Source organism: Cinclus cinclus, chromosome 10 (assembly GCF_963662255.1).
Source record: "Cinclus cinclus chromosome 10, bCinCin1.1, whole genome shotgun sequence".
Taxonomy (NCBI): Eukaryota; Metazoa; Chordata; class Aves; order Passeriformes; family Cinclidae; genus Cinclus; species Cinclus cinclus.
The window spans coordinates 23,713,893-23,738,004 of record NC_085055.1 but is presented as its reverse complement, the minus strand read 5'-3'; the positions used below and the strand labels follow the sequence as shown (position 1 = coordinate 23,738,004).

Genomic DNA, 24,112 nt, shown 5'->3' with positions numbered 1-24,112 from the left:
GACTACACAAAATGAAGAAAACTCCATTACAAGGAGGTAGAGGAAAGCAGGAAGGATATTTTTTGCTTTCCTTCCTCTTCATCTTCCAATCTGTCCCTCTCAGAGCCTGCTTTCACCTCCTCCTAGAAGAGGGGGAAGCCAAGTTTCCCATAACTCTGTGAGTTCAGCTATACAAGCTGGAGACAAAAGAGGAAACCAAAAGTACAGTAAGAACCTGTGGATTGGCCAAACAAGGATTCATAGAAGTAATTATCACAAAGACAAGGTTGGTTAGCACTCAAGCTACCAAGTTAAGGATTGACCCTACCTTCCTCTCAGGGGGAGATAGAGGTGTGCTTTTCTACTTCCCAGTGTGACAGTTACTTAAGCAAGCCAGGGATTTGCTCTGTTACTCTTGGTAGGCTGTGTTACTTATTAACTCAGATGGGATCAGGTTCTCATGTAGGTGATGTCCCAGTAGATCTGGTCCATCCTTAGGTGGAAGGGAAACCTTCAACACTGTGCTCTGTGTGCTCCTGTCATGCTGGAGGTCCAGCCCCAGAGCTGCCCTGCCACGTCCCCACTTCCAAGTGTTCAGCCTTGGTCCTGCCACTGCCCATGTCTGCCTTGGGGACAGGTCAGATGCAGCTTTGCCTCAAGCTACGCCCATCAGTGAGGATGATGAGGGTGAGCACGCTCCCCAGACTCTCTCCCTGAGCTTTCACTGTTAGTCAGAGCTGATGGTAGGGCACTCTCTGCATGGACCACATCTCTGTGCCTGGCAGTGGAGCCTGAAGACCATTACCTGTGAGACCTTTGATACTGCTCCATGTCCTTCAGAGAGCTGTGCCCATTTAGCCTTAAAGAAAAGCCATGCAATGGTTGCCACCTAACAAGTCATGAGGGACAGAGACATCCACTTGGAGGGCTTTCTGAATATGCATGCATGTTACTAAAAACAAAACCAAACCCCAGACCAGCTCAATTACTAATAACCAAATACCTGGAAAAAGAAATATAAAGTATAACACTTTGTCCCTTAGCAGCCCAGTCCACCAGGAGCACTTGAAAGGCATGTGGTGCACCCGTCAATACAAGCAGCAGATAAGAGCGAGGGACTGACTTGAGGGTGGGAAGCAGGCTGACCTGTCACTTGTAATCTTCTCACATCCAGAGGCATCTTAAGGCCTTTCTAAACACGTTGATACTGCCTGAAAATCACTGAAAAAAACCCACCCTTTGTTTGTGTTAACAGGATGAGAAAGTGCAAGGCTTCCTGTTATGTGTGTGTGACAGCTACAGATAAGCAGAAACCTCTGGACAGGAAATCCGCCCAACTTCTGCAGTGTGATTTGCCCGAAGCTGAGGAGCTCTTTTTAGATCGAAGCACCAACTGAATGAGACAGGGCTGGCCAGAAAATGGGGGACACACTGGAGAGGAGCTCTGAGGAGCCCGAGAACTCTTTGAACAATGAGTGTTCGACGAAAATGGGGGACCTTGTAGAAGTCTCGAGTGGTGAAAAGGTCAAGTTTGATGATACAGGTCTCTCTCTGGTGCTCCAGAATGGCCTTGAGAATCTTCGGCTTGAAAATTCCCTTACAGATGTCATCCTGTGTGTGGACAGCAGGGAATTCTCCTGCCACCGAGTGGTCCTTGCTGCAGCAAGCAATTATTTCAGGTAAGGTTTGTAACAAACAAACCGATTAACTTATCCTGCTTCTTAGACTTGAACTGTAGGTCTCCAAGGAGTGCAAGCTGGGCATTAAAGTCTTCAAATCTGCAGTGAGCCTCTAATTCTTTACATCTTTCAGCTTGGTTTTTAAAGTTGGAGACTTAAATGAGGCAGGTGCCAAGCTGTGTATTTGCCGGAGTTCCGATACCAGCACTCAAAAAGTCCACTGGAGGCATGCAAAGGAACACAGAATATTGGCAGTCAAGTGCATGAGAAAAGAGTGTTTTAACCAAGTATCTCTATTATCTTTAATTTATTTTGTCTTTCTGGGACTTGGGCAAAGAGGAATACCCATTCAGATAGCAGGCTATTTTTATTGAAATAGGAGTGGGTTTCTAGAACACACTTATTTTTTCTATTACCATTCTGGGGTAAAAATATATATATTGCATTAAATTGTTGAGGCGGAAAGAGAAGGAATTTTCCATCTAGGGTTACTGGAAATCAGTTGCAATGGGAAATATCTCCTTTAAAGCAATTTTGCCATTCACTGACTCCTTCTGGTCTGCTTGAATTTTTCATTCTTTCAGTACAATAGATATTCTATATGACACTACTGGCCAACAAGAACAAATTTGAGACAGACAGAGGAACATCGTATCAGTTTTAGCACAGATTTTCCATTATCATTTAGACAACATCATTTAGACAACCACATTTGCATGGCCGGGATTTTTTTCTTTCTTTCTTTTGCTGCTAAAGTGATCAGATGACTGAATAGCTACAGAGGAAACACAAGAGAAAAAAGAACCTGTGACCATTTGTGTCATGGGCAGAAAGCTAATTTTAATGGAGTCTGGTAAGCTTTGCTGGTAGTGCCTGGAAAAACAGTTCTGCTTTTCTAATCTAGAATAGAGATTGTGTCTGTGAATATTTGGAGAACAGGTATTATTTCTACAGAGAGACTATATTTATTGCATATGAAAAAATATACAGCTAAAAGCAGAGATGCCCAAATATTTCTCACCAGCATTGTGTGCATAATGGACAGCAGATGCACAAATTAAAATAAAAATTATCATAATGATACTTTGACCAAAGAAACCCAATTTCACTCTAAGTAAAGGTGCTTCAATCAGGACTTCCCAGTTAAAACCAGGCAAGATAGTTTTATGACAACAGCTGTTGGCCAGGTTTCCACTGAGCTGTTCCTGAGCTACAGCCTGTCCCTTGGGAGGAGGGGGAATACCTGGCTGGAGGTCGTCTCATCTCATCCCAAGGCAACTGCACATGTGTGCAGGGTCTGCTCCTCTGGGCACTTCTGTTTGGCTTGGCTTCCCACAGAGTTGAGATTTATTACACCTCACTGTCAGCCTGACTGCCAGTGCCTTTTGTCATGGCTGTTTGGGTTAGTTTCAATCACATTTGGCACAGGATGGAAATCTCAAACCTGAAGTTGCCATGAGTTTGATGGAAATCTACATCTATGAGAGGAGAGATGCTGGACTGGCACCCTTGGAGCTGTGCAGGGTAAAGGGCAGGGTGTCCTGGCCAGCCAGCACATACAGTGCCCAGAACACCCACACTGCCCTGCCCTGCTGGGCACAGCCAGCACAGAGCTGAGCTCCTGGAGGGACCCTGAAGTGTGTGAGAGAAATAGTGGGGGAGAATGGAAGGCTCAGGAAGGGGAAGCTGAGGTTACTGTGAGGAGGGAAAGGAGGACACGAGTCTGCAGGGAACTGAGCTTCACTGGTTCTGCTGCTCACAAGGAGGCTTCATTGATCTTGCCATAATTTACCAGAAGCTGCATGGCCCCAGAGAAAGAAGGAATTCTTAAATCACACTGTTCCTGTGAGTACTTTCCAAGCTACTACAGGACCTCTAACAGCCAGGCACAGGAGCAAAGCAAAGGGACCCAGTGACTCATGGGCTTCATTCCCCTGCAAGTTACACAACCTCCTTCCTGAATGTTGGGTGCCACAGTGCAGGCAATGCACAGCAGCTGACTGGAGCACAGTCAAACAAAGCTATTCACTTCTAGTCCTTCTTCAGCACCTTCTTCACCTGTCTACTCCAGAGAGTAGATAGACTAATTCTGGTGATGTCCTGCACCTGTAGACATAAAAACATTAACTTTCCATTTACCTCCATGATGCTAACAAAGCAGAGAAGGGAAATACCAGCTGACTAAGGTGGAACAGTAATTCTTTAATCCTACACTGCCCAAGAGTAGTGGGAGAATGGGGCTAGGAGAAGTTGAAGCCATTTTCCAGAGCATCCTCGAGCTCCAGCATGGTTGCTTGAAATCAGGGTCATAATTCGAAGCACAAGCATTCCAGGGTAGGACAGTGCTTAAAAAGTGCTTCACAAACTGCAACTCCTCTTCTATTTGATTGAGATTTCTCTAATTTTAAATTAGAAAAAAAATTGGAATTTTTTTCTAAAATTACCCATTTTTGAGTTTTGGGTAAATTTGGCACCGGGCCCTCACTTCATACATGCATTTCTTAGAGAACATGTTGGTTCAAAGGTGCAGTTTAGAATTACACAGGGACAAGAACTGGGGAGACATACAATGGAGTTAGTAGCCACATTTGAAGGATTTAGAGCCTCTTGAGGGTAAGTTCAGAAAGATTCAGAGGCAACGTTTTAATCCCTAGGAGAGAAGCTCAACCTGATCAGCCTGAGTGGTGTCAGGTGTTCCCTCCACCAGCACACAGGCTGGGAATAAGAGCCACTCCATTTGAGCAGAAGGAAGGCCACAGGAGTGAGCTCTCCTGTGCAGCACTGCCCAGTTCAGCCCTGCCATGATCTAGAGCAGAAAACTGGTGGGAGAGCACTGTGCTTTAGATGTGTGACTTCTGCAGCTCGCAGCCACGTTACATGGATCCACACCCTATGAAATTGGGAGTGGAGGGCAGCTCTAAACCAATTACAAAGATCAGGAGACAGATAGGCCAAAGCACTTTGACCAGACCCCCGTGCAAAGCCACCACCAGAATGCCGAGGCTGGCTTCTGAGCAGCCTTGCACAAATGTACCCCTGGGCGTCTCTGAGTGACCCCACCAACCACTCCGGTCTGTGGGATGGAAGTGAGATTCTCACCACCCCGACAGGGATGGTTTAGTACAAGTCTGGAGTCACCAGCTTAAGAGATGAAAGGAAGATGAGCAGACACCACCTGCACCCTCCATGGGCGCGTTTGTCGTTCAGACGAGGCACCCGGCAATTGCGCACGACTGAGACAGCTCTCTGTCTGTCTGTCCGTCTGTCCTGTGCCGACCTCCCTCTCCGTGCTGATGCCCATTCCCAGGGAGAAGTGGGAACTGAGGGATGCTGTTTTCAGATGGCCACCTGCCCACACATCCTCTCTTATATCACCTGATAGTGCCAGAGGGAGAGAAGCTAAATGAATCCCAGTCTCGTGGTCACCGAAGATAAGGAGCATTTGACTGAATGCCTTTGAAATATTCTGATTTCAGTAGTAGCAGAAGCTGGACCATGAGGCAGGGTAGTGAAACAAAAGCCTCTAATGAGCTGAGTGAAAGGAAAAATGAGAATTTTCGCTGAAAAACTTTTCTGACAAGTAACTTCTCTGCCCAAATTTCCAGGTCAGAAGTTAGGCCTCTATCCAGAGGCAGTTTTGCACATTGAGGTAATTAAGACTTTGCTATAAAATTTCTGCTGAGGCAAGGGACAGCTAGTTCTTACAGCAAGTAGCAGCTAGTATCTTCCATCCATTTGCCATTCATCGTGCTTAGCTGCTTTGCAATAAAATCTGTTTACATCTTGGTTCCAGTAAGATGTGTCAATCACACAGCTTAAATCAGGCACTTCTTTTACAAGAAAAGCATGGACTAAGACTTGGGACCTCTAGCCATTTCCCAGGTTGTGTTGTCCTGTCAACATTGTATATGACTAATAAAGAAGGGCTTGGAATGCAGGGTAAAGAGTGCTTCTAATTACACTTTAGATCTGCACATGTTTTTCACCAGTGCAGCTACAAGTGGACTCATGTAATTCTGATCTGTTGAGACAGATTCCAAATGATGTGACATCTCATTCTCTGAATGCAGTGAACAAAAAAGGGCTGATCAAAATCCTAAGTAAAAGCAAAAAGCATTGGAAGAAATACTTAAATCTCTGAATTGAAAATGCAGAGGAAGATGCATCTGTTTGTCTTTCAGCTGTCACAATGCAAAATGGATTTAAAGAGCCCTTAGAGAATTTCTGATTTATACCCTACATTAAATATCTGCCTGGTGCCAGAGGTATGTCTGGTGGTCACCTTTCAAATGCAGCATTATCCACCAAAGAAGAGTTGCTATCTACGTGTATGAAATTGCTGTACTTTCTGCCTAACAGTAGTTCCAATTCATTCAAATTCAATTGCTTCTCTAGCCAAGTGGTACCAACTCTGCAATCCCAAAATTTAGCAGAAAAAAAGCTAAAATTTTAATTAGAAGAAAATCCATAAGCCATTCATTCTGCCCTGGCCCACTGCTGGTATTAATGTGGTCAAAGATATGCTGGGAAGCCCTAGGTCTGCTGTAAAGAACAGCTTGGAGGATTCCATCATGTGTGTATGCATTATCAAACTCATGAGTACAGAGGTAGAAGAGCAACAAAAAGATATCTCCTTGTTTCTTTTCAACAGGAGTAATTGCATAAAATGTGAAGCAATCCGAGTATTCTGTGTTGAAATCTAAATAGCCTAATGTTTTCAGAATGCCTCATCCTCACTGGAATGCAGTAAAAGATAAATGTCTTTCTTTCCAGGGCCATGTTCTGCAATGATTTAAGAGAGAAATATGAGGAGAAGATCATACTAAAAGGAGTTGATGCAGAAACCATGAATATACTCTTGGACTACACCTACACCAGCAAGATGCTCATCACAAAGCAAAATGTACAGAAAGTCTTGGAAGCTGCCAGCCTCTTTCAGGTACAGATAATTCAAATACACTGACCCAATCTCACTGCTCTGGCACCACCATGTCTTACCCTGGTTAGCACACTTAAAACTTCTCTGATTTCATGGGTTCTGGAAGCATTTGCTTCCTATTTACTTACATTAAGGTAAAAAAAGGCAGTGGCAGCCATGTACTGGAATTTTGCTGCGCTGAGTGCCACACTAACAGGAAAAGAGTCAGGCTGTGCCTCCAAGAGCTTCTCCCATGTGCTGCCTGCCTGGCAGTGCTCCCCAAAATTCAGGGCAGCCTGTGAAGGCCAGTCAGAAGGGTTAGAGGGCAGCAGCTGGCTGACCAGAGCAGGAAGCTACTTTGCCTCTCCATCTCCCCTGCCTTTAGATGGAGGCTTGCCAGCCAAAGTTAGCATCCTCCTTTGTAAAACTCGTGATGTAAAGAGTTTTAGTCATAATCTGGGACTTGTGGGAAGTCGGAGTTGGGCAGTGTTACTCAGCCTTTGGTCCACGAGGTATTCACGTGTCCTGTAAATCACCTGTGAGGTCTACCAAATTGTGGTACCACGCTGCAAATTGCTAACAAATTGTAACCAACACAACCTGCCAAGTGCCTATGCACGTGTGTGTCCAGTCCTCTCATTAAGGAAGGCAAGAAACACCCGACCCCGTGATCACTGTAGTTCATGGAGGAATTCAGATTCTTGAATCTTACATGGAATTTTGCTCTGGAGTTCTTGGAACTGTGCTTTCTAGAACACACGTGCTGTGAGGAGTGGCTGAGGGAGCTGGGGGTGCTCAGTCTGAAGAAAAGGAGGCTCGAGGGGAGCCCCATTGCTGTCTCCAACTCCCCGACAGGAGGTTGTGGCCAGGTGGAGGTCAGGCTCTTCTCCCAGACAAAAAGTGATAGGACAAGAGGAAATTATCTCAGCTAGTATCAAGCAAGATTTAGACTGGATATTAGGAAAAGTTTCACAAAGGTAACTTCAGTGTCACCTGGGCCTGCAGTACAGTAACTCATTGACATTTTCAACAGACCAACACTACCAAGTGATAGCGTTCAATGGCTGGGCCTGCTTCATTTTCAGGACACTTTTCTATCCCGTTTTTTGTTTTCTTTTGAGCCTTTTTTCCTTATGATCATTCCTCAGCTTCCCCCTCCCTCCCCCCCCCCCCCCCCCGGAACTATCAAAAATATAAACTTATGTTTTTTTCATTTATATTCCTTATTTTTCATTAAAATTAAGATTAAATCTGATTCCCAAGGCTGGTGCTTTAAAAAAACCATCAAACTCTGTTAGAATATTGATAAAATTGTGAGAGTACCATAAGTAAGAATAGAAAACTAGAAAAAAAATAGATAAACCTAGAACACCAGGAATGTCCAGCTAAAAACAGTGGCTATCTTGGATACTATCAAGTTTTATAAGGCTTTAAAGCCTCACGTTATAAATGTGAGGATTTGGACTGAAAATGTGTTTTGTGCAAAAAAGATTTAATAACTACTAAATCTTTAATAATCTACTATATCAAGCTGACAGAACTAAGGTTCTGCCAGCTTGTCTGTGCTATTTATGCTGAAGAACAGGGTTGAAAAAGATAGATGTTTCATTTGGATATCTCTACATCTGAAAAGTTTATTTCTGCAATTTATTGCAATATTTTTGTTCGATAAATTCTTTCAAATTACTGGCATGTGAGAAATCCAGATTCAAAATAGAATCTTTTTATCTGACTAGCAATGACTTGTGGCAGTGCCTCTTTTAAACCGTGCAGACTCGGTGAAGAACCAAAGAAGAAATACCTTGCACAGCTCTAGCTATTGCAGTATAGATATTCCAACATGAATTATCTACTTTTCTCTAGAAACTGTTTTTGAAAATTTTTTTAATAATTAATGCCTTCTTTTACTGCCTTCTAGTAAGTTTTGACCAAACACAGTCAAAACTGACAGCAGGAAGAGGTGGAGGGCTATTTGGAGAGAGCATGTGTCCCTGCCACAGTGGGGGAAGCAGGTGAAGGGTTTGGAACAGAGAGCTGCTGAACAGCTAAGCCTCACCCTCAACTGACCCAGACAAATTTTTTCCACCTAAAGCACAGTTGCAACATGAGTTCAATAGTCACCTCCTCTGTCTGGGCTGGTGGCTGCTCAGCCACTGCACTTGCAAGGTTGGTGCCCACCCTGGATCCTGCCCGGCAGCCTCTGCCACCCACACTGCCTGCAGAGCTGCTCATCCTTTCAGCTCTGGGGAGGGTCAAGATCCCAGCTGCTTCCCAGGGCCATGGCAAGGAGCCCTGCTTCCCTCACCAGAACTCAGCAACAACCTCCAGAACTGTCTACGCTGCTCCTGCCCCTCCAGGAACCTCAGCAGGGTTTGGGTGGGGGACTACATCAACTGCGGTGGTAGAAACAAAGAAATGGTGAGAGGGAAGCAGGCTTCTGAGCAGATGGAAAAGAAGCTATTGTCGCCTATAAAGGCTGTGATGCTCACTGCCATGGAAATGCCAAAGGCTGTGATGCCCACTGCCATGGAAATGCCACATGCAGTGGGAACAGTGGAGGATGTCCCAAGCTGCCCCCTCGAAGCAGAGCGGGGCTACTCTGCTAACCCACTTTACATGAACAAGACACTCTAAGGGAAATCCAGCTCCAATTCCTGGCAGCCGTCCTGAGGCCACGGGGCAGGGAAGAGCCCGGGTGGCGGCTGCAGGCCATGCCTGACTAAGGGGCACCATTGCTAACAAAGGCCTTCAGGTCAGCTCCCGGTGGGAGAAGGGCTCTCCGGTTCAGAAAGGCTCTGGTCCCCGGAGAGCAGCCCTGAAGGGGGCTGTGCCCTGAGCCGGGCTCCCGCGGGGTGCAGGTGTCACTGCTGAGCTGGGACCTGCTGTCCCTGCAGCCACCGCAGGGCCTGGGGCCGCCAGCTGCAGGGTGCAGGATCCAGACAGGGATCGTGAATGAGAGACCTTCAGCCACCTTCCCTTTCTGGGGGCTCTAGCCAGAGGCAGGGCTGCTGGCACAGCTTACACTCCACCACTGAACCAAAGCTGGGACAAGCGAGGACTTATATGGGAAGAATAAATTTTACTAATCAGAGTGAAAACCAGCTGGAAGCCAAACGAGAGTATGGGATGTGAGTAGCAATTGAGAACCTGGATTCAAATGGGTATTAGGAGAAGGACTAACTTACTGAAGAAACTGTTCTCAGGGAACAGGGCTCTTAAAGTGCCTGGAGTGGCATTAGGAGGGGTACTCACAGCGGACAAGCAGAAAATTCAGATATCTGCAGGAATAATCAGAGCAGATGTAGCAGGGGCATCTTCCTTCTGATGCTCCCTTGAGTCACCACCTGCTCTCTTGGGACTGACTGACATATGCCCAGCAAGTTTTGGGGGAGTTTTGGGGGGAACTTAGTGTCTAAATGAAGGCAGTGGTGGGGAGGCAGTGCAGAGATGAGGAGCAGGACCAGGGAAAGTCCTGCCTCGATTTGCTCCCAAGCTCCCTGGTGAAGCCCTCAGTGGGGCTGTTTCTCACACCCACACCTTGCAGTTCTGCATTCTCCTGGCCACAAACAGCCATGCAGGGAGGCAGTGGGGCCTGCTGGCTGTGACAGCAATGTGCACTGCCGGGGAGAAAACCTCTGCTGTCACCTCATCAGTATCGCTCTTAACAAGCTGTGTATAAATAATTAGAAAACTCTACAGAGGTTTGCTGCAGGCTGGTGAGAATGTTTTTTGGGGTCTATTTCCAGACTCACAGATGACTTGATGAATGACCTTGGCAAATCCTAGGGGTTTTTTTGTGTCTCATTACTGACAACTTTGAATGCTTATGCTTAATAAGCTTAATAAGCCTAATGCTTAACCTGCCTCAGGTCTGAAGCCTACCTGGTGGCAAAGTCCTTTCAGATCCTCAAGGAAATGCCCGGGTGAGTTCAAAGTGTTTGCCTTGTGCTACCCCTGAGAACAGGCAAGGTGAATGTGGCAGGTGCCTAGGGGTCAGCGAGCTGTGCCATGGTGGGCATTGACATATTTTTATCACAATGGCAACAACACATTCTGAGACCTCACATAGCCTCGTTCATCAGTCAGTTGCATTTCTCTAAACTTTTGACCACATCTAAATGTAAAACAGGAACCAGGCAGTCTGTACACAGCCTCTGTGATCACTCAGCTCTGATAAACAGTCTAAATATGTCAACACGACACCGACGGGTCTGGAAGATTCTACTGATTACTGAAACAAATCTACATACTACAGTGTTTAAAAATGTTTTGCTTCCTCTTTGCCCCTCAATTACTGTTGTGCAACTTTCCTCAGTGAGAAAACATGAGTTAAAATGGTTTGCTTGCTGACACTGGATGGAAAAACGACCCAAAAAAGCACAGATGGAAATGCACAGCATTAGCTCTGACCCATCTTTATTGCATTGTTCAATGGCAATACTTGTACCTGAAATCACAAAGGTGACACAAAATCCATTAGGATGAAGCACTGTAACTGCTCAGTTCTACCCAGAACAGGTTCTCAATTCCTGAATAATCATCAGCAATCCAGCTCAGATCATAGTTTTTAAAAATACCCCACAGACACCTGTGGCCCAACAAATCCACAGAAAGATTATTGATTCAGGTGCATTTGGGGTTATTTTGCCTAGGAAATTTATGAAAGTAGTTGTGATGCCTTATTGAATACAAACAGAGCCAGTTCTCTGATTAAGGGAACTCTGTGTGTAAAATGCATATCGATATTTTTTCAGCCAGTGGTGATGACAAAGATCACTAGACCCTCTGAAAGCCTCCCCCACAACAGACAGAAAGCCCTGTCTGTCAGGAAGCTCAAGAGAATTGCTGATGGCCAATCTCTTCCTGCTCTCACCCCAGCCTAGGACTGCTAGCCATTCCTTCTCGGGCAGCGTGCTGCTCCAAACCTCCCAGACCTCAGAGCTCATTTCCACCACTCCCACAAGGCTCAGACACATTTGGAGTTTGGATAGTGGGAGCATAAATGCAGCCAGTGGAGCCACCTTCACTCTAAAACCAGACTCTGTTCTAGTTGGTCTGAGCTGACATGCAGGTTGAAGCAAGGGAGAAATCGGATGCCTGGGATCTGTGCCTTGTAACTCCATGATTGCCAGTGCTTTGAGAACTCATGCAGGAAAAGGGAATAGTAGGAAATCCTTTCATGAAGCAAATAAAATTCATGACTGTAACAGGTCTTCTGCATCCTGCAAGAGGGGAAAGGAGCGATTGGATGCAGAGGGAGGAAGAAATTCTCATTTCAGACTGCAGATCTTGGGAGATACTTGTGCTCAGATGATCTAATTCTTGTCTCTACCAGCTCTTTGCTGTATTGGGCATGGCTGGCTGCTCTCCTGTGATACAGTCACACAGTAACCCTCCTGTGCTTATACAAGGTTTCTCTGCCCACAGTTCCTGCGCATGGTAGATGCTTGTGCCAGTTTTCTCACGGAAGCGCTCCAGCCGGAGAACTGCGTTGGCATCCTGAGGCTGGCTGATGCCCACTCCCTGCACAGCCTCAAACAACAAGTGCAGAACTACATTATCCAGAACTTCACCCAGGTCCTGAACTACGAGGAGTTCCTGGAGCTGCCGGCAGACATTCTGTGCAGCACGCTCAAGAGTGATGACCTTAATGTCACGGAAGAGGCGCAGGTGTTCGAAACTGTCATGAACTGGGTCCGGTACAAGGAGTCGGAGAGGTTTTCTCTCATGCCATATGTGCTGGAGAATGTCCGGCTGCCTCTCTTGGACCCTTGGTATTTTGTAGAGACTGTTGAAGCTGATAAACTCATTAGACAGTGTCCAGATGTCTTTCCTTTGCTCCAAGAAGCAAGAATGTACCATCTGTCAGGCAATGAGGTGAGTAAAACAGGAAGGTGTTAGCCACTCTTTGTAAATGTCTCATGCTGCAGCTCAAAAATTGATTTGAAAGGAGCAGTGCCATGGGCAGAAAAAGGTAGTCACACTGAATTTTCACTAACTGGCGCTACTGAAAAGTCAAAATGGGCCTCAGAATTTATCCTGCTGTCTTAGAGAGTTCAGAAGCTTTTGGCAGGTTGTTTTAAAACAAAGTGCACACCTTCCTGTTTATGAACATCTGAGCTTCACCTTTCATACACACTCTGTTAAATGAAGTCCCCGGGTAGCCTCTCTAGTAAAAAGGCAATGGTGTTAGCCCCGACACCTCACCTTCTCTGCTATTACTTTAAACCTAAGAAAAGAGGAATAATCTTCCCACCAAACTGTGCCACAATCTGTAATGACTCTCTCAAATGTGAATATGTAACATCTTCCCCTGTTACTTATGGGGGAAAATGTTTCATAAAAGAAATATTCTTCCTCCTGTGAAGAAGGCAGTCTCTTTCCAGAGGAGAGGATTGCCCATCTGCCCAAAGAGACAGATTAACCCCAACATCCAGTCAAGTCCTGTCCTGCCTGCTCAGTGCAGGCTGTGGAAAGTTAAGTATCAGTCACATCTCCTTGGCCAAAATATGGGGGAGAGGGGAGAGCAACCAAAAGGTCAGATTTCACAACAGGAGCAAAGTAGGTGAGTGTGTGAGGAAATGTGTCCCTCCTCAGTCAGAGTCAGAGGAGAGCAGGAGGGTGTTGTGGGCCCATCACTCACAATGGATGTGTCACCTGTGTCACCTGTGTCACCTGTGTCACCAGTGTCACCTGTCATCTGTGTCACCTGTGTCTCCTGTGCCTCCTGTGTCACCTGTGTCACCTGTGTCAGCTCTGTCACCTGTGTCACCTGTATCACCTGTGCCTCCTGTGTCACCGGCACTGAGAGGGGACACCCACCAAGAGCTCCTTGTGCTGCCGACTGCCTAAGACGCTGCTCGGTGACCCGGGGCAGTGCGGAGCAGCCTGGTGGCAGCTCCCTGAGGAAGCCTGTCCCGCTGGGCAGCGCTGTCAGCTGCGTTCGGGACAGACCAAGGGGGTGCTGCCCCGGCTGAGCACGCACTGCGCTCATCCTCAAAGGGACAGCCGCTGCCAGCTGCCCTCCCCCGGGGCTGACGCCTGGCAGTGGTGGCAGACAAGTTCAAACAGAGTCCTGGAAGCTGGCAAGTTCTGGGACTCATGTTCTATGAAAATGCGCCTAATCATTTTCTAATCAAAATGCAAGAGTCATGTCTGTGCAGATAATATCTTTTAATAATGGATAAATGACACCAATTTATAGAAACATGTTAAAAACAGAAAGAGAAGCAGAACTTTAAGCAAGTTGCCTCTTGACACAGCATTTAACCTGTGGGTCTTGTTTGCAAGCATTGCCTCCAAGCAGAGTACAAGTCTCCAAGCATCCCTTGCATTCTTTGCTCCTGGTGAACATCTACCTGGCAAATGACCTTTTCCAGCATCCCTGGAACAAAGATTTGGTCAATAAACTGAGCCAACAAACAGTAAATTAGAGCTAACCACATTCCAGCTTGGTGCTGGCTTTAAGTAAATCTTCTAATTTTGGGTTGAAATAGGAGCTTATACACAAAGAAACAAATAAAAATAACCCATCCACAGCTGAGAACTGTTACTGCTCTGACACTGACATATCTCTTCAGGACAAATAATGAGAGCACTTATTTTCTGCTAACACTAACTACAGTCTTGCTCTCTCCAAGCTCCCCAAGGCACACACAAATCTTGCCCCCCCTCTTGCCCTCACTCTGTCAGCCCAAATAAAACCTGTCCTTTTCAGCTACCTGATGGGCACCCAGGTTTGTCACTACTGCTCACCTGCATAGCTCTTGGTGCCATCCTGGTAATTCCTAAAAGGATCTAAAAGGATCCTAGTAGGTAGGTAAAAGCAACTAAGAGTTTCCAGAGTTGGAAAAATCCTGCTGAAAGAAGGATACAACAACCTCTGCTGAATTCTTCTAGGATGCTTTTCAGGCTTTCAACTTAGAAAGTGTTGGTGAATTGGTTCAGTTGATGTAAGCCTGCTGTGATTTGAAAAACAGGCAGTCAAAGACAAGGTCACCCGACCTTTCTGTAATTGTAGGTGTAAGTGCCCTGTGTACTCACTCTGTCTCACTTGCATTTAGATTATTACAGAAAGGACCAAGCCCAGGATGCACGAGTTCCAGTCTGAGGTGTTTATGATCATAGGGGGCTGTACAAAAGATGAGAAGTTTGTAGCAGAAGTGACTTGCCTGGATCCTTTGAGGCGAAGCCGTCTGGAAGTAGCAAAATTACCAATCACAGAGCAGGAGACAGAGAATGAGAATAAGAAATGGGTGGAGTTTGCATGCATTACTCTAAAAAATGAAGTCTACATATCAGGTAAGGAACAAATTGATTGGGACTGCAAGAGGGGAACAAAGGGTTCTCACAATTCTTTCCAGCTTTTGTCAAGACCATGCTTGAGGCAGCTTCAGAAAAATTAAGCACTACAGGTATTTTAATGCTTTGGCTGTGGACATGCTCCAGAGAGCACTGGATGTGTAAGGACACTGCCTAGCTCTGATTTGAGCACAGGATTCTTTTTTAAACAATATTAATCTATACGTATGGGTACTTGTGTGCAGCACCCTAAACAGTGACTGAGGCCACAGAAGGCTTCTTGGGAACAGTTTACCAAACATAAAATGACAAATTGCTTCAGCATCTTCTCGTGACAAGTCCATTTGAAGCTCCACATGCATAAGCAAACTCCTGCCAGAATCTGAGTAATTCTGCAAAAGTCATTCAAGAACCTGCAGGAACTGTCACTGATGTTTGGCTGCTCCCTGAAAGCTGCCACCACAGAGGACTCTAGAACTTCTCACCCACAGTTATTAACTTGGCAGTCAGTATAAACTGTCAAAGCCAGATGAAATCCCATAGTCCAGACACCCAGTGTGGGTCTGAACAACTCATGTGCTGATCATCATCCCAAGAGCTTCAGGAGGTGTATTTAACTTCCCACACAAATACAGCTCAGCTCCACACAGGGGTTTGGTCCCGGGGCTACAGAGATTTTACTCTGACAATCAAAATGTTAAAATCAAGCTTGTTAGCCAGTTTGACAGCTGCTTTTGATGGCATGTCAAAGAAACAAGTTTGATGATCTTGTTCTGCTTCCAGAAGAAAAGTGACAGCAAGCTTTTCATCATTGTGGCATAACAGACCATGATACAGAGCAGGGCCTTCATAGGTAGGCAGAACACTTCCTTTCTGCAAAATTGGCCACCAAATTCTATGCTCCATTAAAACAGAAGAGTAGAAAGGAGAGTAGGCCAAAGTGTGAATGCTTTCCTTAAGTGTGAATAGTGGTCCACTGCCTTTATTCAAGTATCTTCCATCGCATTCTTTCTTTTGGGAATCCACATATTTTTGATACTTAATTTCAATTTAACATTTATTAAAGCTTTGTCCTGGGATAAGAATTAGATTGATCTTCCTATGACTACAAATAAAGAAGGTTTTCCTTTCAGTGCATCCTAAAGAGTTTCTGGCATTAGTCCCTCTGTTAAAATGTAGCTGTAGAGAGGAACTTACGTTAAATATTCTGACTTGGGAATATTCCCCTCACCTTCACACTCTCGACTTGAGAGGTCGTTTTTTCCATTTCCCTTCAATTTGTTACACTTCCCTCTTTTTCAAGACTTTTTGCATTCTTTTATTCCTGATGTCTTTTCCAATGTCCCTTCTCCACTTACATTTTATGTTCTATCCAGGCTGCCTCCAGGCCAGGCTAACACATTCCCTGCTGTGGTGAGTCTAAGCTGGCTTTCCCTTTGCTTCTGTTCTCACGGCTCCTCTTTCTTCCTTCTCTTCTTACTTTCATATCTATGAGTCCCTTCTCTCTATTGCCTCTTTGCCTTTCACCTTTTTGGCCTTTGCATACAAATAAAAGGCTGAGTGGACCAAATCCATTAGCATTTTTTTTTCTCAGCTAAACCAGTTATTAGTGTCTCAATCCTGATTAAACAGCTGCTTCCTCCTGCATGTCTTTCTACTCTTGTTTTCTTTCTTTAGCTCTTGTAATTTGTTTCTTCTCTAACTTGATTTTCATTTTTCCTAACTTGATCTCCCCTTCCATGGGCTCATTTCCCTCCATATCTTGGCACAGTCTGGAGTCTTCCCTGCTCCTTTAGCATCTGAAAAATAGGAAAGCCCTTTGCACAAGATTATGATTACTGTTAGATCATGATTTTCCCAAAACAGTTAAAATGCATTGACTGGATGGTCTGAAACACTACATTTGTAGCATAACTGAAAATGATGTGAATTATCATTCACTATTCTGATGCTTTTACTAATTCAGGTACAATTTCTCTTCAGATTGGAAAGAATTGTTGTCCAGAGGAAAAACAGCAACAAAATAAATCTACAATCCTCTCAAAAATCTCTCCCTGTCTCCTGATGTGCAGCAAATTCACCCACTGGTCCAGCTCAACCTACTGCATGGGTTGCAGGCTGTGGAGGAAAGCAGAATCTCATGTCAAAGGGAAATTTCAAGGGAGAGTAAGGGGAACACCTGCAGTCTCTCAGCCTCACTATAGCCATGAATGCTGCATTCAGGCCCTTTGGCCACTTCAGCTATTTGAGTGCAAATAAAATTCAGCACATACATGTGAAAAATACTGGGACAAAAGCATTATAAACGACTCTTTCTAGCATGCTAATTATCTCCCATTCAATCTGCTGTTTGGCCCAGAGATAGGCTCCATCAGTTGGCAGTGATCTGTCTGCAGTACAGAATACCAATGAAGACAGACACTTTCTCAATGGAATATGAATTCTCTTTTCAGTATATTCACCAGTGAAGCAAATGTTTAATCAGGTTGCAGATGACTGGAATAAGTTACTCAGTCTGTAAACGTGGTTTCAGGCTAAACTAGATCCATTTGTATTAGAGTTACACCAGAAACTGTAGGCAAACAATAGCTCTTGTTTAAAACACTGCTCTCTGCTTTAGCACAAGCAAAGATCCACTTGCAGGTCAGCTTCAGATTGAGTTTGCAGGGTCCAGTTTTGATCTTCAAGCTATAAATATGAAGCATATCCAAGTCTGTAGAGAAAGAGACCAGAAGGAGAGGCACAAAAATGAAATCCCAGCCATATGGTCCCAGGGCTGAATAGTAAAACTTCCAAGTCCTGCAGGACTATTGCTAGTAGGAGTTCAGTCAGGTTTTTTGCTTTATGATGCAAACCACAGGGCTAGCTGGTTCTGCTCTGCACAACCTGGCAGTTCTCCAGTGCAAGCCTGTCTTCATGGGATTTGGCACTACCAGCTGCAGCATCCTCCACTATCTTACTTAAATCATATTTGTTTATTTGTCCCTTTGGAGCAGCTCTGCAAAACCCTGGTGCTGCACTAAAATCTCCTGCATGTCACCCTGCTGTGTGGTTGGTCATGCACTCAGTATTGAAATGAAAGTAGCTGTGGTCTGATAAAGTGAGGAACAGTGATTTATCTTCACTGAATATTTGCCTGTAGAAATTGTTCTGTTTCCTTCACTGTTAAGTAAACTAAATGCAGAAATTTTCCTCTGTTGCAACAGGACCAGTTAACAATCAGTAATAATGATTTACTTTCCATTGCGAGAGAACAGAAATTTAAACATATTGGAGTTTTTAAGTAAACACAAGCTTGTGCTTTATTTGTTTGTCATATTTATGTATGTCATGTTCACCACAGGTGGCAAAGAAACAAAGCATGATGTCTGGAAATACAACGCCTCCATCAACAAATGGATACAAATTGAGTATCTCAATATTGGGCGCTGGAGACATAAAATGGCAGTGTTGGGTGGCAAAGTCTATGTCATTGGGGGGTTCGATGGCATGCAGAGAATCAACAGCATGGAAGCATATGATCCCTTTCATAACTGCTGGTCAGAGGTAAGAGGCTGCATCATGTAACATTTTAATAATTTGGAACATTTTAATCGGAAAATCTTAGGTCTTGGATTCATAAAAATGATCTTGTATAATTCTTTTAAGTATCTCTGGTCTTTAAAAACCTTAAATATTTTTTTTTCTGTAGAAATGCATATCCTTTAGAAGGTAAGAATCCCCAGATTGCCAGCCAATCATTTCCTGTGAGACATCGAATGCCTAACTTCCCTTTTCTTTACTTGGCTTTCAAAGCTAGTTGTCCATAAACCAAGGAGTAGGAATATAGTATACATGAGCCAGAGCACAGGCTGAAAACTTCTTCTCTGACACAATTTATATGTATATAAAATGCATCTATCAAGCTGTGCATTATATATGGTATAGGTTATACATTTAAGTAGAAAGTACAGGTTTGAAGGTAAACAGGATAACCCCCCCTCCCAGTTCTATTCACTGTACTTCAAGCAATGGGAAGAGAGAATTAGGCAACCAATTAATGCATAACAGTAATGAGATTAGGCATCATAACAGCAGATACAACCTACTGTCTCTAGATTATACAAAGCAATGTGAATGGCTCTACCAATCACAGCTGCAAGTAAAAAGATCAGTATGTACAAATCTCTTGTGCTTTTTTTGCAATATTTGTAAGTATGCAAAGGAGATTTTTGGTACTTTTGACATTTCCTGGCTTTTGAATTACTGATAAAATAATTTTAATTTCAGTATTTGAACAGAGCGTATTTTTATTAAGGGTTTTAGCAGTCTTAAGAAGAAGCTGAAACATACTTCTCCCTTATCCTTAGAAACATCATCTTCTGAAGCCTGCTTAAAAAGGGATGCTTCACTTAAAATTCTGCAGGCTCCCTCCCCACAGGCATCCGTCTGACTGCTTTGCATGGTTACTAATGATTCCTTTTGGTCCCCAGGCTGCTCCCCTGATGGTCAACGTGAGCTCCTTTGCAGCAGCCAGCTACAAGAAGAGGCTGTATGTGATTGGGGGGGGTCCCAACGGGAAGCTGGCCACGGACAAGACGCAGTGCTACGACCCTGCCACCAACTCCTGGAGCCTCAGGGCTGCCATGCCCGTGGAGGCCAAGTGCATCAATGCTGCCAGCTTCAGGGACCACATCTATGTGGTGGGTAAGTGAAGCCCCAGTGGCTCTCCTGTTCCTGTGCTTCTGTGCCAGTTTTACCCACGTGCTCCATGGAGTGTAGTCGGATGGTCAGATGGCTCTCCCCGTTGAGCTTAGCGAGGGGTGGGAATCCAGCACGTTCACAAACCGTAGGGAAAGGTCACTAAGTCAAAATCCCTGTTAGCGTGGTAGCTATCTTGGAAAGCTGTAGCTAGCCCAGAGACATCTTAAAGCCATCCAAAGATTCGTTCACAGTGGCACGGGCATGATCTCATGGCTACATCGTGTGCCCTCTCCTCTCCAGGGGCATTACATAACCCACTGTATACAGGATTTATGCAGGGATAAGAGTACTAGGAGCAGGCCAGAGGAGCAGAGCCACTGAGACCCAAAGACCCAGAGGTCTTTTCCCGATTGCATTTGGGGTTAATTTAGTCAGTTGCCAGAGCTGGAAGAAAAAAATGGAAGAACAAGAGTTTGGTGGAGGTGATCTGAACTATGGTGGGAGGAGGGAGCCTGCACATGTCTCCAGATTCTTCTGGGAAAACCAAAAGAAAAGAACACTTGTTTCCAAAACAGGAGCTCTGAAAAGTCGTCCCCCACCCCCAGCCTTGGTGCGGGAATTTCTCACTTGTAACATAATCAATATGGTATTGATAGCTGTCATAGAGCTGGAGTATTCATGAAATAATTAATGGTGCTATGGAGGGAGATTTATAATCTGTATGTGTGTGCATATATATATATGCATATATATACACACACACACCCCTTTTGTGTACTTAAATGCCTCATGCTTGTCCTCAGCAGCGGAGTTGACCTCACCCTGTTTGTACAGGATGACAAGACAGAAGGCACATGACTTATGGGCTAGCTGATATAACTCCTGATAAAATGGACATGATACTCCAGTCGCATTCATTCAGCATCTTTCAGCCAGCAACATCCAGTAGTAAATCTCTTATTTATCTATCTGAGAAAGAAATCTACTATGATTAGGTAGAAATCAGCCCCATCTGAAGTATAAAAGATAAAAGAGCATTTGTTTACTGCATCCAAAGCAATCAAATTGATTGATGAAATACCAACTGCCAGGTGAATCACTACAACTAACACTGTCTGTTTCCAGTCTGTTCCAATTAAGTCACCTGTGAATGACTCGATCACCTCTCAGGTACTGCACTATTGTCAAAGTCAGCATCTCTTATAAGTACCACAGATAAATGCTCACTTTGCCAGCAGGGAGGATGCCAGGTGTTGTTGCACCTTACCAATAAGACCATGGCTTCAAGGTTTCCCCCACCCTATCCAGAAGGACAGTGCCAGACTCTTTTCAGTGGTGGCCAGGGACAGGACAAGGAACAATGGCCATAACTACAACATAAGAAGTTCCACCTCATCCTGAGGAAGGACTTCTTTATGTTGAGGATGACAGAGCACTGGAACAGCTGCCCAGTGAGGTTGTGGAGTCTCCCTCTCTGGAGACATTCCAAACTCACCTGGATGCATTCCAGTGTAACATGCTCCAGGTGACCCTGCCTTGGACTGGATAATCTCCAGAGGTCTCTGCCAACCCTAACAATTCTGTGATTCTGTACAGCTACTACAGAAGACACATTCAGTGCATGCAAATTTCGGAATAAGAACTATTTAGCGGTTGATAGTCTTGGGAGGAAATACATTTTCATAGCCTTTCTTGAGAATTGAGGTATTGACCATTTTTTCAAGAGAAAAAGGCGCTGCAAAATTGAAAAGGTGGCATTAAAAGTTTAATTAATAACTTCAGTTTAGGGAAATGCAGAGAAACTGAAGGTCTCTGTTTAAGAAACCCATAGAAAGATTATTGACTCAGTCTAAACAAGGAAGGGTTTTTGAAGGCAGCCAGCTCCAGGAAGAAGGATGTTTGGTGGACAGATGGACAATGAGGTTGGAGGAGTGAGTGGAAAAAGCTTGTACCCATTTCAGACAGTGATGGTTTTCCACTGCTGATCCTCCATGATCTAAGCTCTTTTGAACAAAATAGTATTTTTCTGAAGCTGTGAGCTTAGCTGGAGCAGGCATGAGAAAGATCTACTGCTGCCTGCTGGAGCAGGTATGAGAAAGATCTACTGTGCTCTACTGTCAGAGAAAGATCTATCTATCTATTCTATCAGAAAGGTCTATTGTCACACTGAAGGATCACAGTGAAGGATCTAAATTCCACAATAAGTGGCCTTCTGCAGAACAGGCTTTCAAAACAATAAAGTATCCTGCGACCTTGTTTTTTCTTGGCTTTGGGGCAGAAACCGTTCTTAGGAATATCAGGAACCGAATCTTGATGAAGTGGATGGTTTAATGAAAATCCCTAACAGGAACGACCAGTGCAAACCGATACCCATTTCCTTGCCAGGTGGGGCAATGAAAGCTCTGTACTCGTACAGCCCCCAGGAGGACACATGGTGCCTGGTGACTCAGTTCAGCCACGAGAGAGCCAGCTGCGGCATTTCTCCCTGCAACAACAAGCTCTTTATCACCGGCGGCCGAGATGAAAAGAACGAAGTCATTGCAACAGTGCTCTGCTGGGACCCTGAAACTCAGAAGCTGACAGAAGAGTGTGTCCTGCCTCGAGGGGTGTCTCACCACGGCAGCGTTACCCTCAGGAAGTCTTACACTCCAGTCCGTAAGGTTGTGCCCGGGGCAGTTTCTGTCTGACCCAGGAGCCGGTGCCTCCGTGGCACAGACTGCATGAGGATGGGTTTGAGCTTCAGGGAGCAGTGGCTGGAAACACCGCCACGGGTGCTCGGGGGGATATCCGTATATATGCCCAGTCCTTGTGTTTCCTATGTACGTTATATCCTTAAATTATCTTAATTCCTTCCCTCCACAGAAAAAAAGGGACAAGCTGTAGTTTACTCCTGCCAACACAGTACCTTGAACCAGGCAAAGAAATGTAGGTGGGAAATTTACTTCCCAGCAATATCTACCCTGGAATGTGCTTGAACTGGCTCTGTCTGGTCCCAGAGTTTGGTCAGCTATTTATTGCGTTAAGTTGGATTTGCAATATCTACTAGTGAAAAAAGAGATGTTGCTTTTGGAATTAAATATTTGTGACTCTTGTGGAACATAACGTTTTGTCTTCCAAAGCCGTGCTTTCCCCCCTCCAGTGTTTGGAACATTAGATGAAGTTTGAGCCAGACTTTTTTTGCTTGTTTGAGGATTCTTTTCGGTTTTGCGGTTTTGCATGATCAAAAAAATAATAATAATAATAATAAAAAAATCCGTTTCAATTTGCAAACCTTGCTGTCATTCCCAAGAAAGAGACTGCACAGGCTACAAATGTAAAAGAACGCTAATTTGTTCCCACGGAACAAATAAATAAATAAAACAGACCAAAAGGTGGTTTCCCTTTTCTTTGTTGTGTGCCGGGTGACTGCTGTGCCTGGAAGGTCTTTTCCGGGCAGGGCAGCCGAGCCCGAGCGCTCCATCCCTGCCTCCATCCCCACTGGGTGGCAGTGCGCTCCCAGCGCTCTTCTCACCGCTCCTGCTGCCCTGGAGCGCAACCGGACACAACAGCCTGCTGCAGAGGAAAACAGTCCCAGGTACTGGTCCCAGCCTGGTTCCCGACACTGTCACATGCTCCACCAGAAGGGGCGAATGTTCAACAGGCCAGGAGGGCCCGAGTCTCAAGTCCCAGCATCTGGGTCAGTTGTAGGGAAAGAAAAACAAACGTTGAAGAGGTCACACCCGGGACGCCCTGGGACACTCTTGGCAGAAGACTGGGAACATATTCCTGTCCCTCCTCCCCTGCCTAGTTGCTGGAAAGAGCCAACTCACTATTAAATCAAGACGGAAAATACAGTGAAAAACAAAGCTTTCCAAGCAGAGCAGTGACTCCTTCCAGCCTTCCCTCCCTCTTTATAATGTCTCCTTTTGCCTTGTACAGTATTAAAAATAATATTTCTGTCATGCTAGGGTGTGAAAGAACCACGGGTTCCTGAATTTCAGGACACAAATGCCAGAGTGCTCCGTGGTGTGGCAGGGCCTGCAGACAGTCCTGGTGCAGGCTGAGCAGGGCAGGCAGACCCAGCCTGCGGGGTACAGCCTCCAACAGGTCTCCACTGCACCCTTCTCTCAGAAACCCTGCAAGAAATCCTGTTTCTTCTGCAATTTGCCCCGTGCATTGAACTCGTCTCTGTAATTTCAGCCTGTCCCGACACTTTCTTTCCCTAATTTTCCCACAGGCCTTCAATTTTCAAGTACTTTTTAATTGCTCCCCTTCCTTCTTTACATTCCTGTCAGCACTTCTCACACTTCCATGCTAGCTCAGACTCTCCCATCCCACTCTGCTTTTCAGAGGGCATGAAGAAATACCTTCCAGGCAGAATATTTTATTTCAAAAGGTTTTTGTGAAGAACAGTTACCACCCTTGACTTGGTTGGTAGCACTGGCCGGTCTAGAGGGACAGAGAAGGTGGATGAATGGGGAGGGTCTCCCTTTCCTTTTGAGGAGCTGCGTTTCTGTACCTTTACCTGTTGGAAAAAATAATTATAGCGGCTGCTGAAGCTACTGGGTATCAC

The 24,112-nt window shown here is 45.1% G+C and overlaps 1 protein-coding gene across 1 annotated transcript; it reads left to right on the top strand.

Annotated features, from left to right (window-relative positions):
* The first annotated feature begins 1,398 nt into the window (after positions 1-1,398).
* Positions 1,399-22,247, top strand: KLHL6 (kelch like family member 6). Its single transcript, XM_062499260.1, has 7 exons — positions 1,399-1,658; positions 6,432-6,597; positions 12,004-12,453; positions 14,640-14,877; positions 18,221-18,423; positions 19,350-19,563; positions 21,946-22,247. Exons 1-7 carry the CDS (start codon positions 1,399-1,401, stop codon positions 22,245-22,247), a joined length of 1,833 nt encoding a protein of 610 aa, XP_062355244.1.
* The last annotated feature ends 1,865 nt before the right edge of the window (positions 22,248-24,112 follow it).

What these genes read in the sequence shown, in the direction of transcription:
- KLHL6 (XM_062499260.1), top strand. Translation starts at nt 1,399, where the DNA reads ATGGGGGACACACTGGAGAGGAGCTCTGAGGAGCCCGAGAACTCTTTG. An exon ending in ACCATCTGTCAGGCAATGAG is followed by an intron (nt 12,454 to 14,639) that starts GTGAGTAAAACA and finishes ACTTGCATTTAG; the next exon opens with ATTATTACAGAAAGGACCAA. An exon ending in TTCATAACTGCTGGTCAGAG is followed by an intron (nt 18,424 to 19,349) that starts GTAAGAGGCTGC and finishes TTTGGTCCCCAG; the next exon opens with GCTGCTCCCCTGATGGTCAA.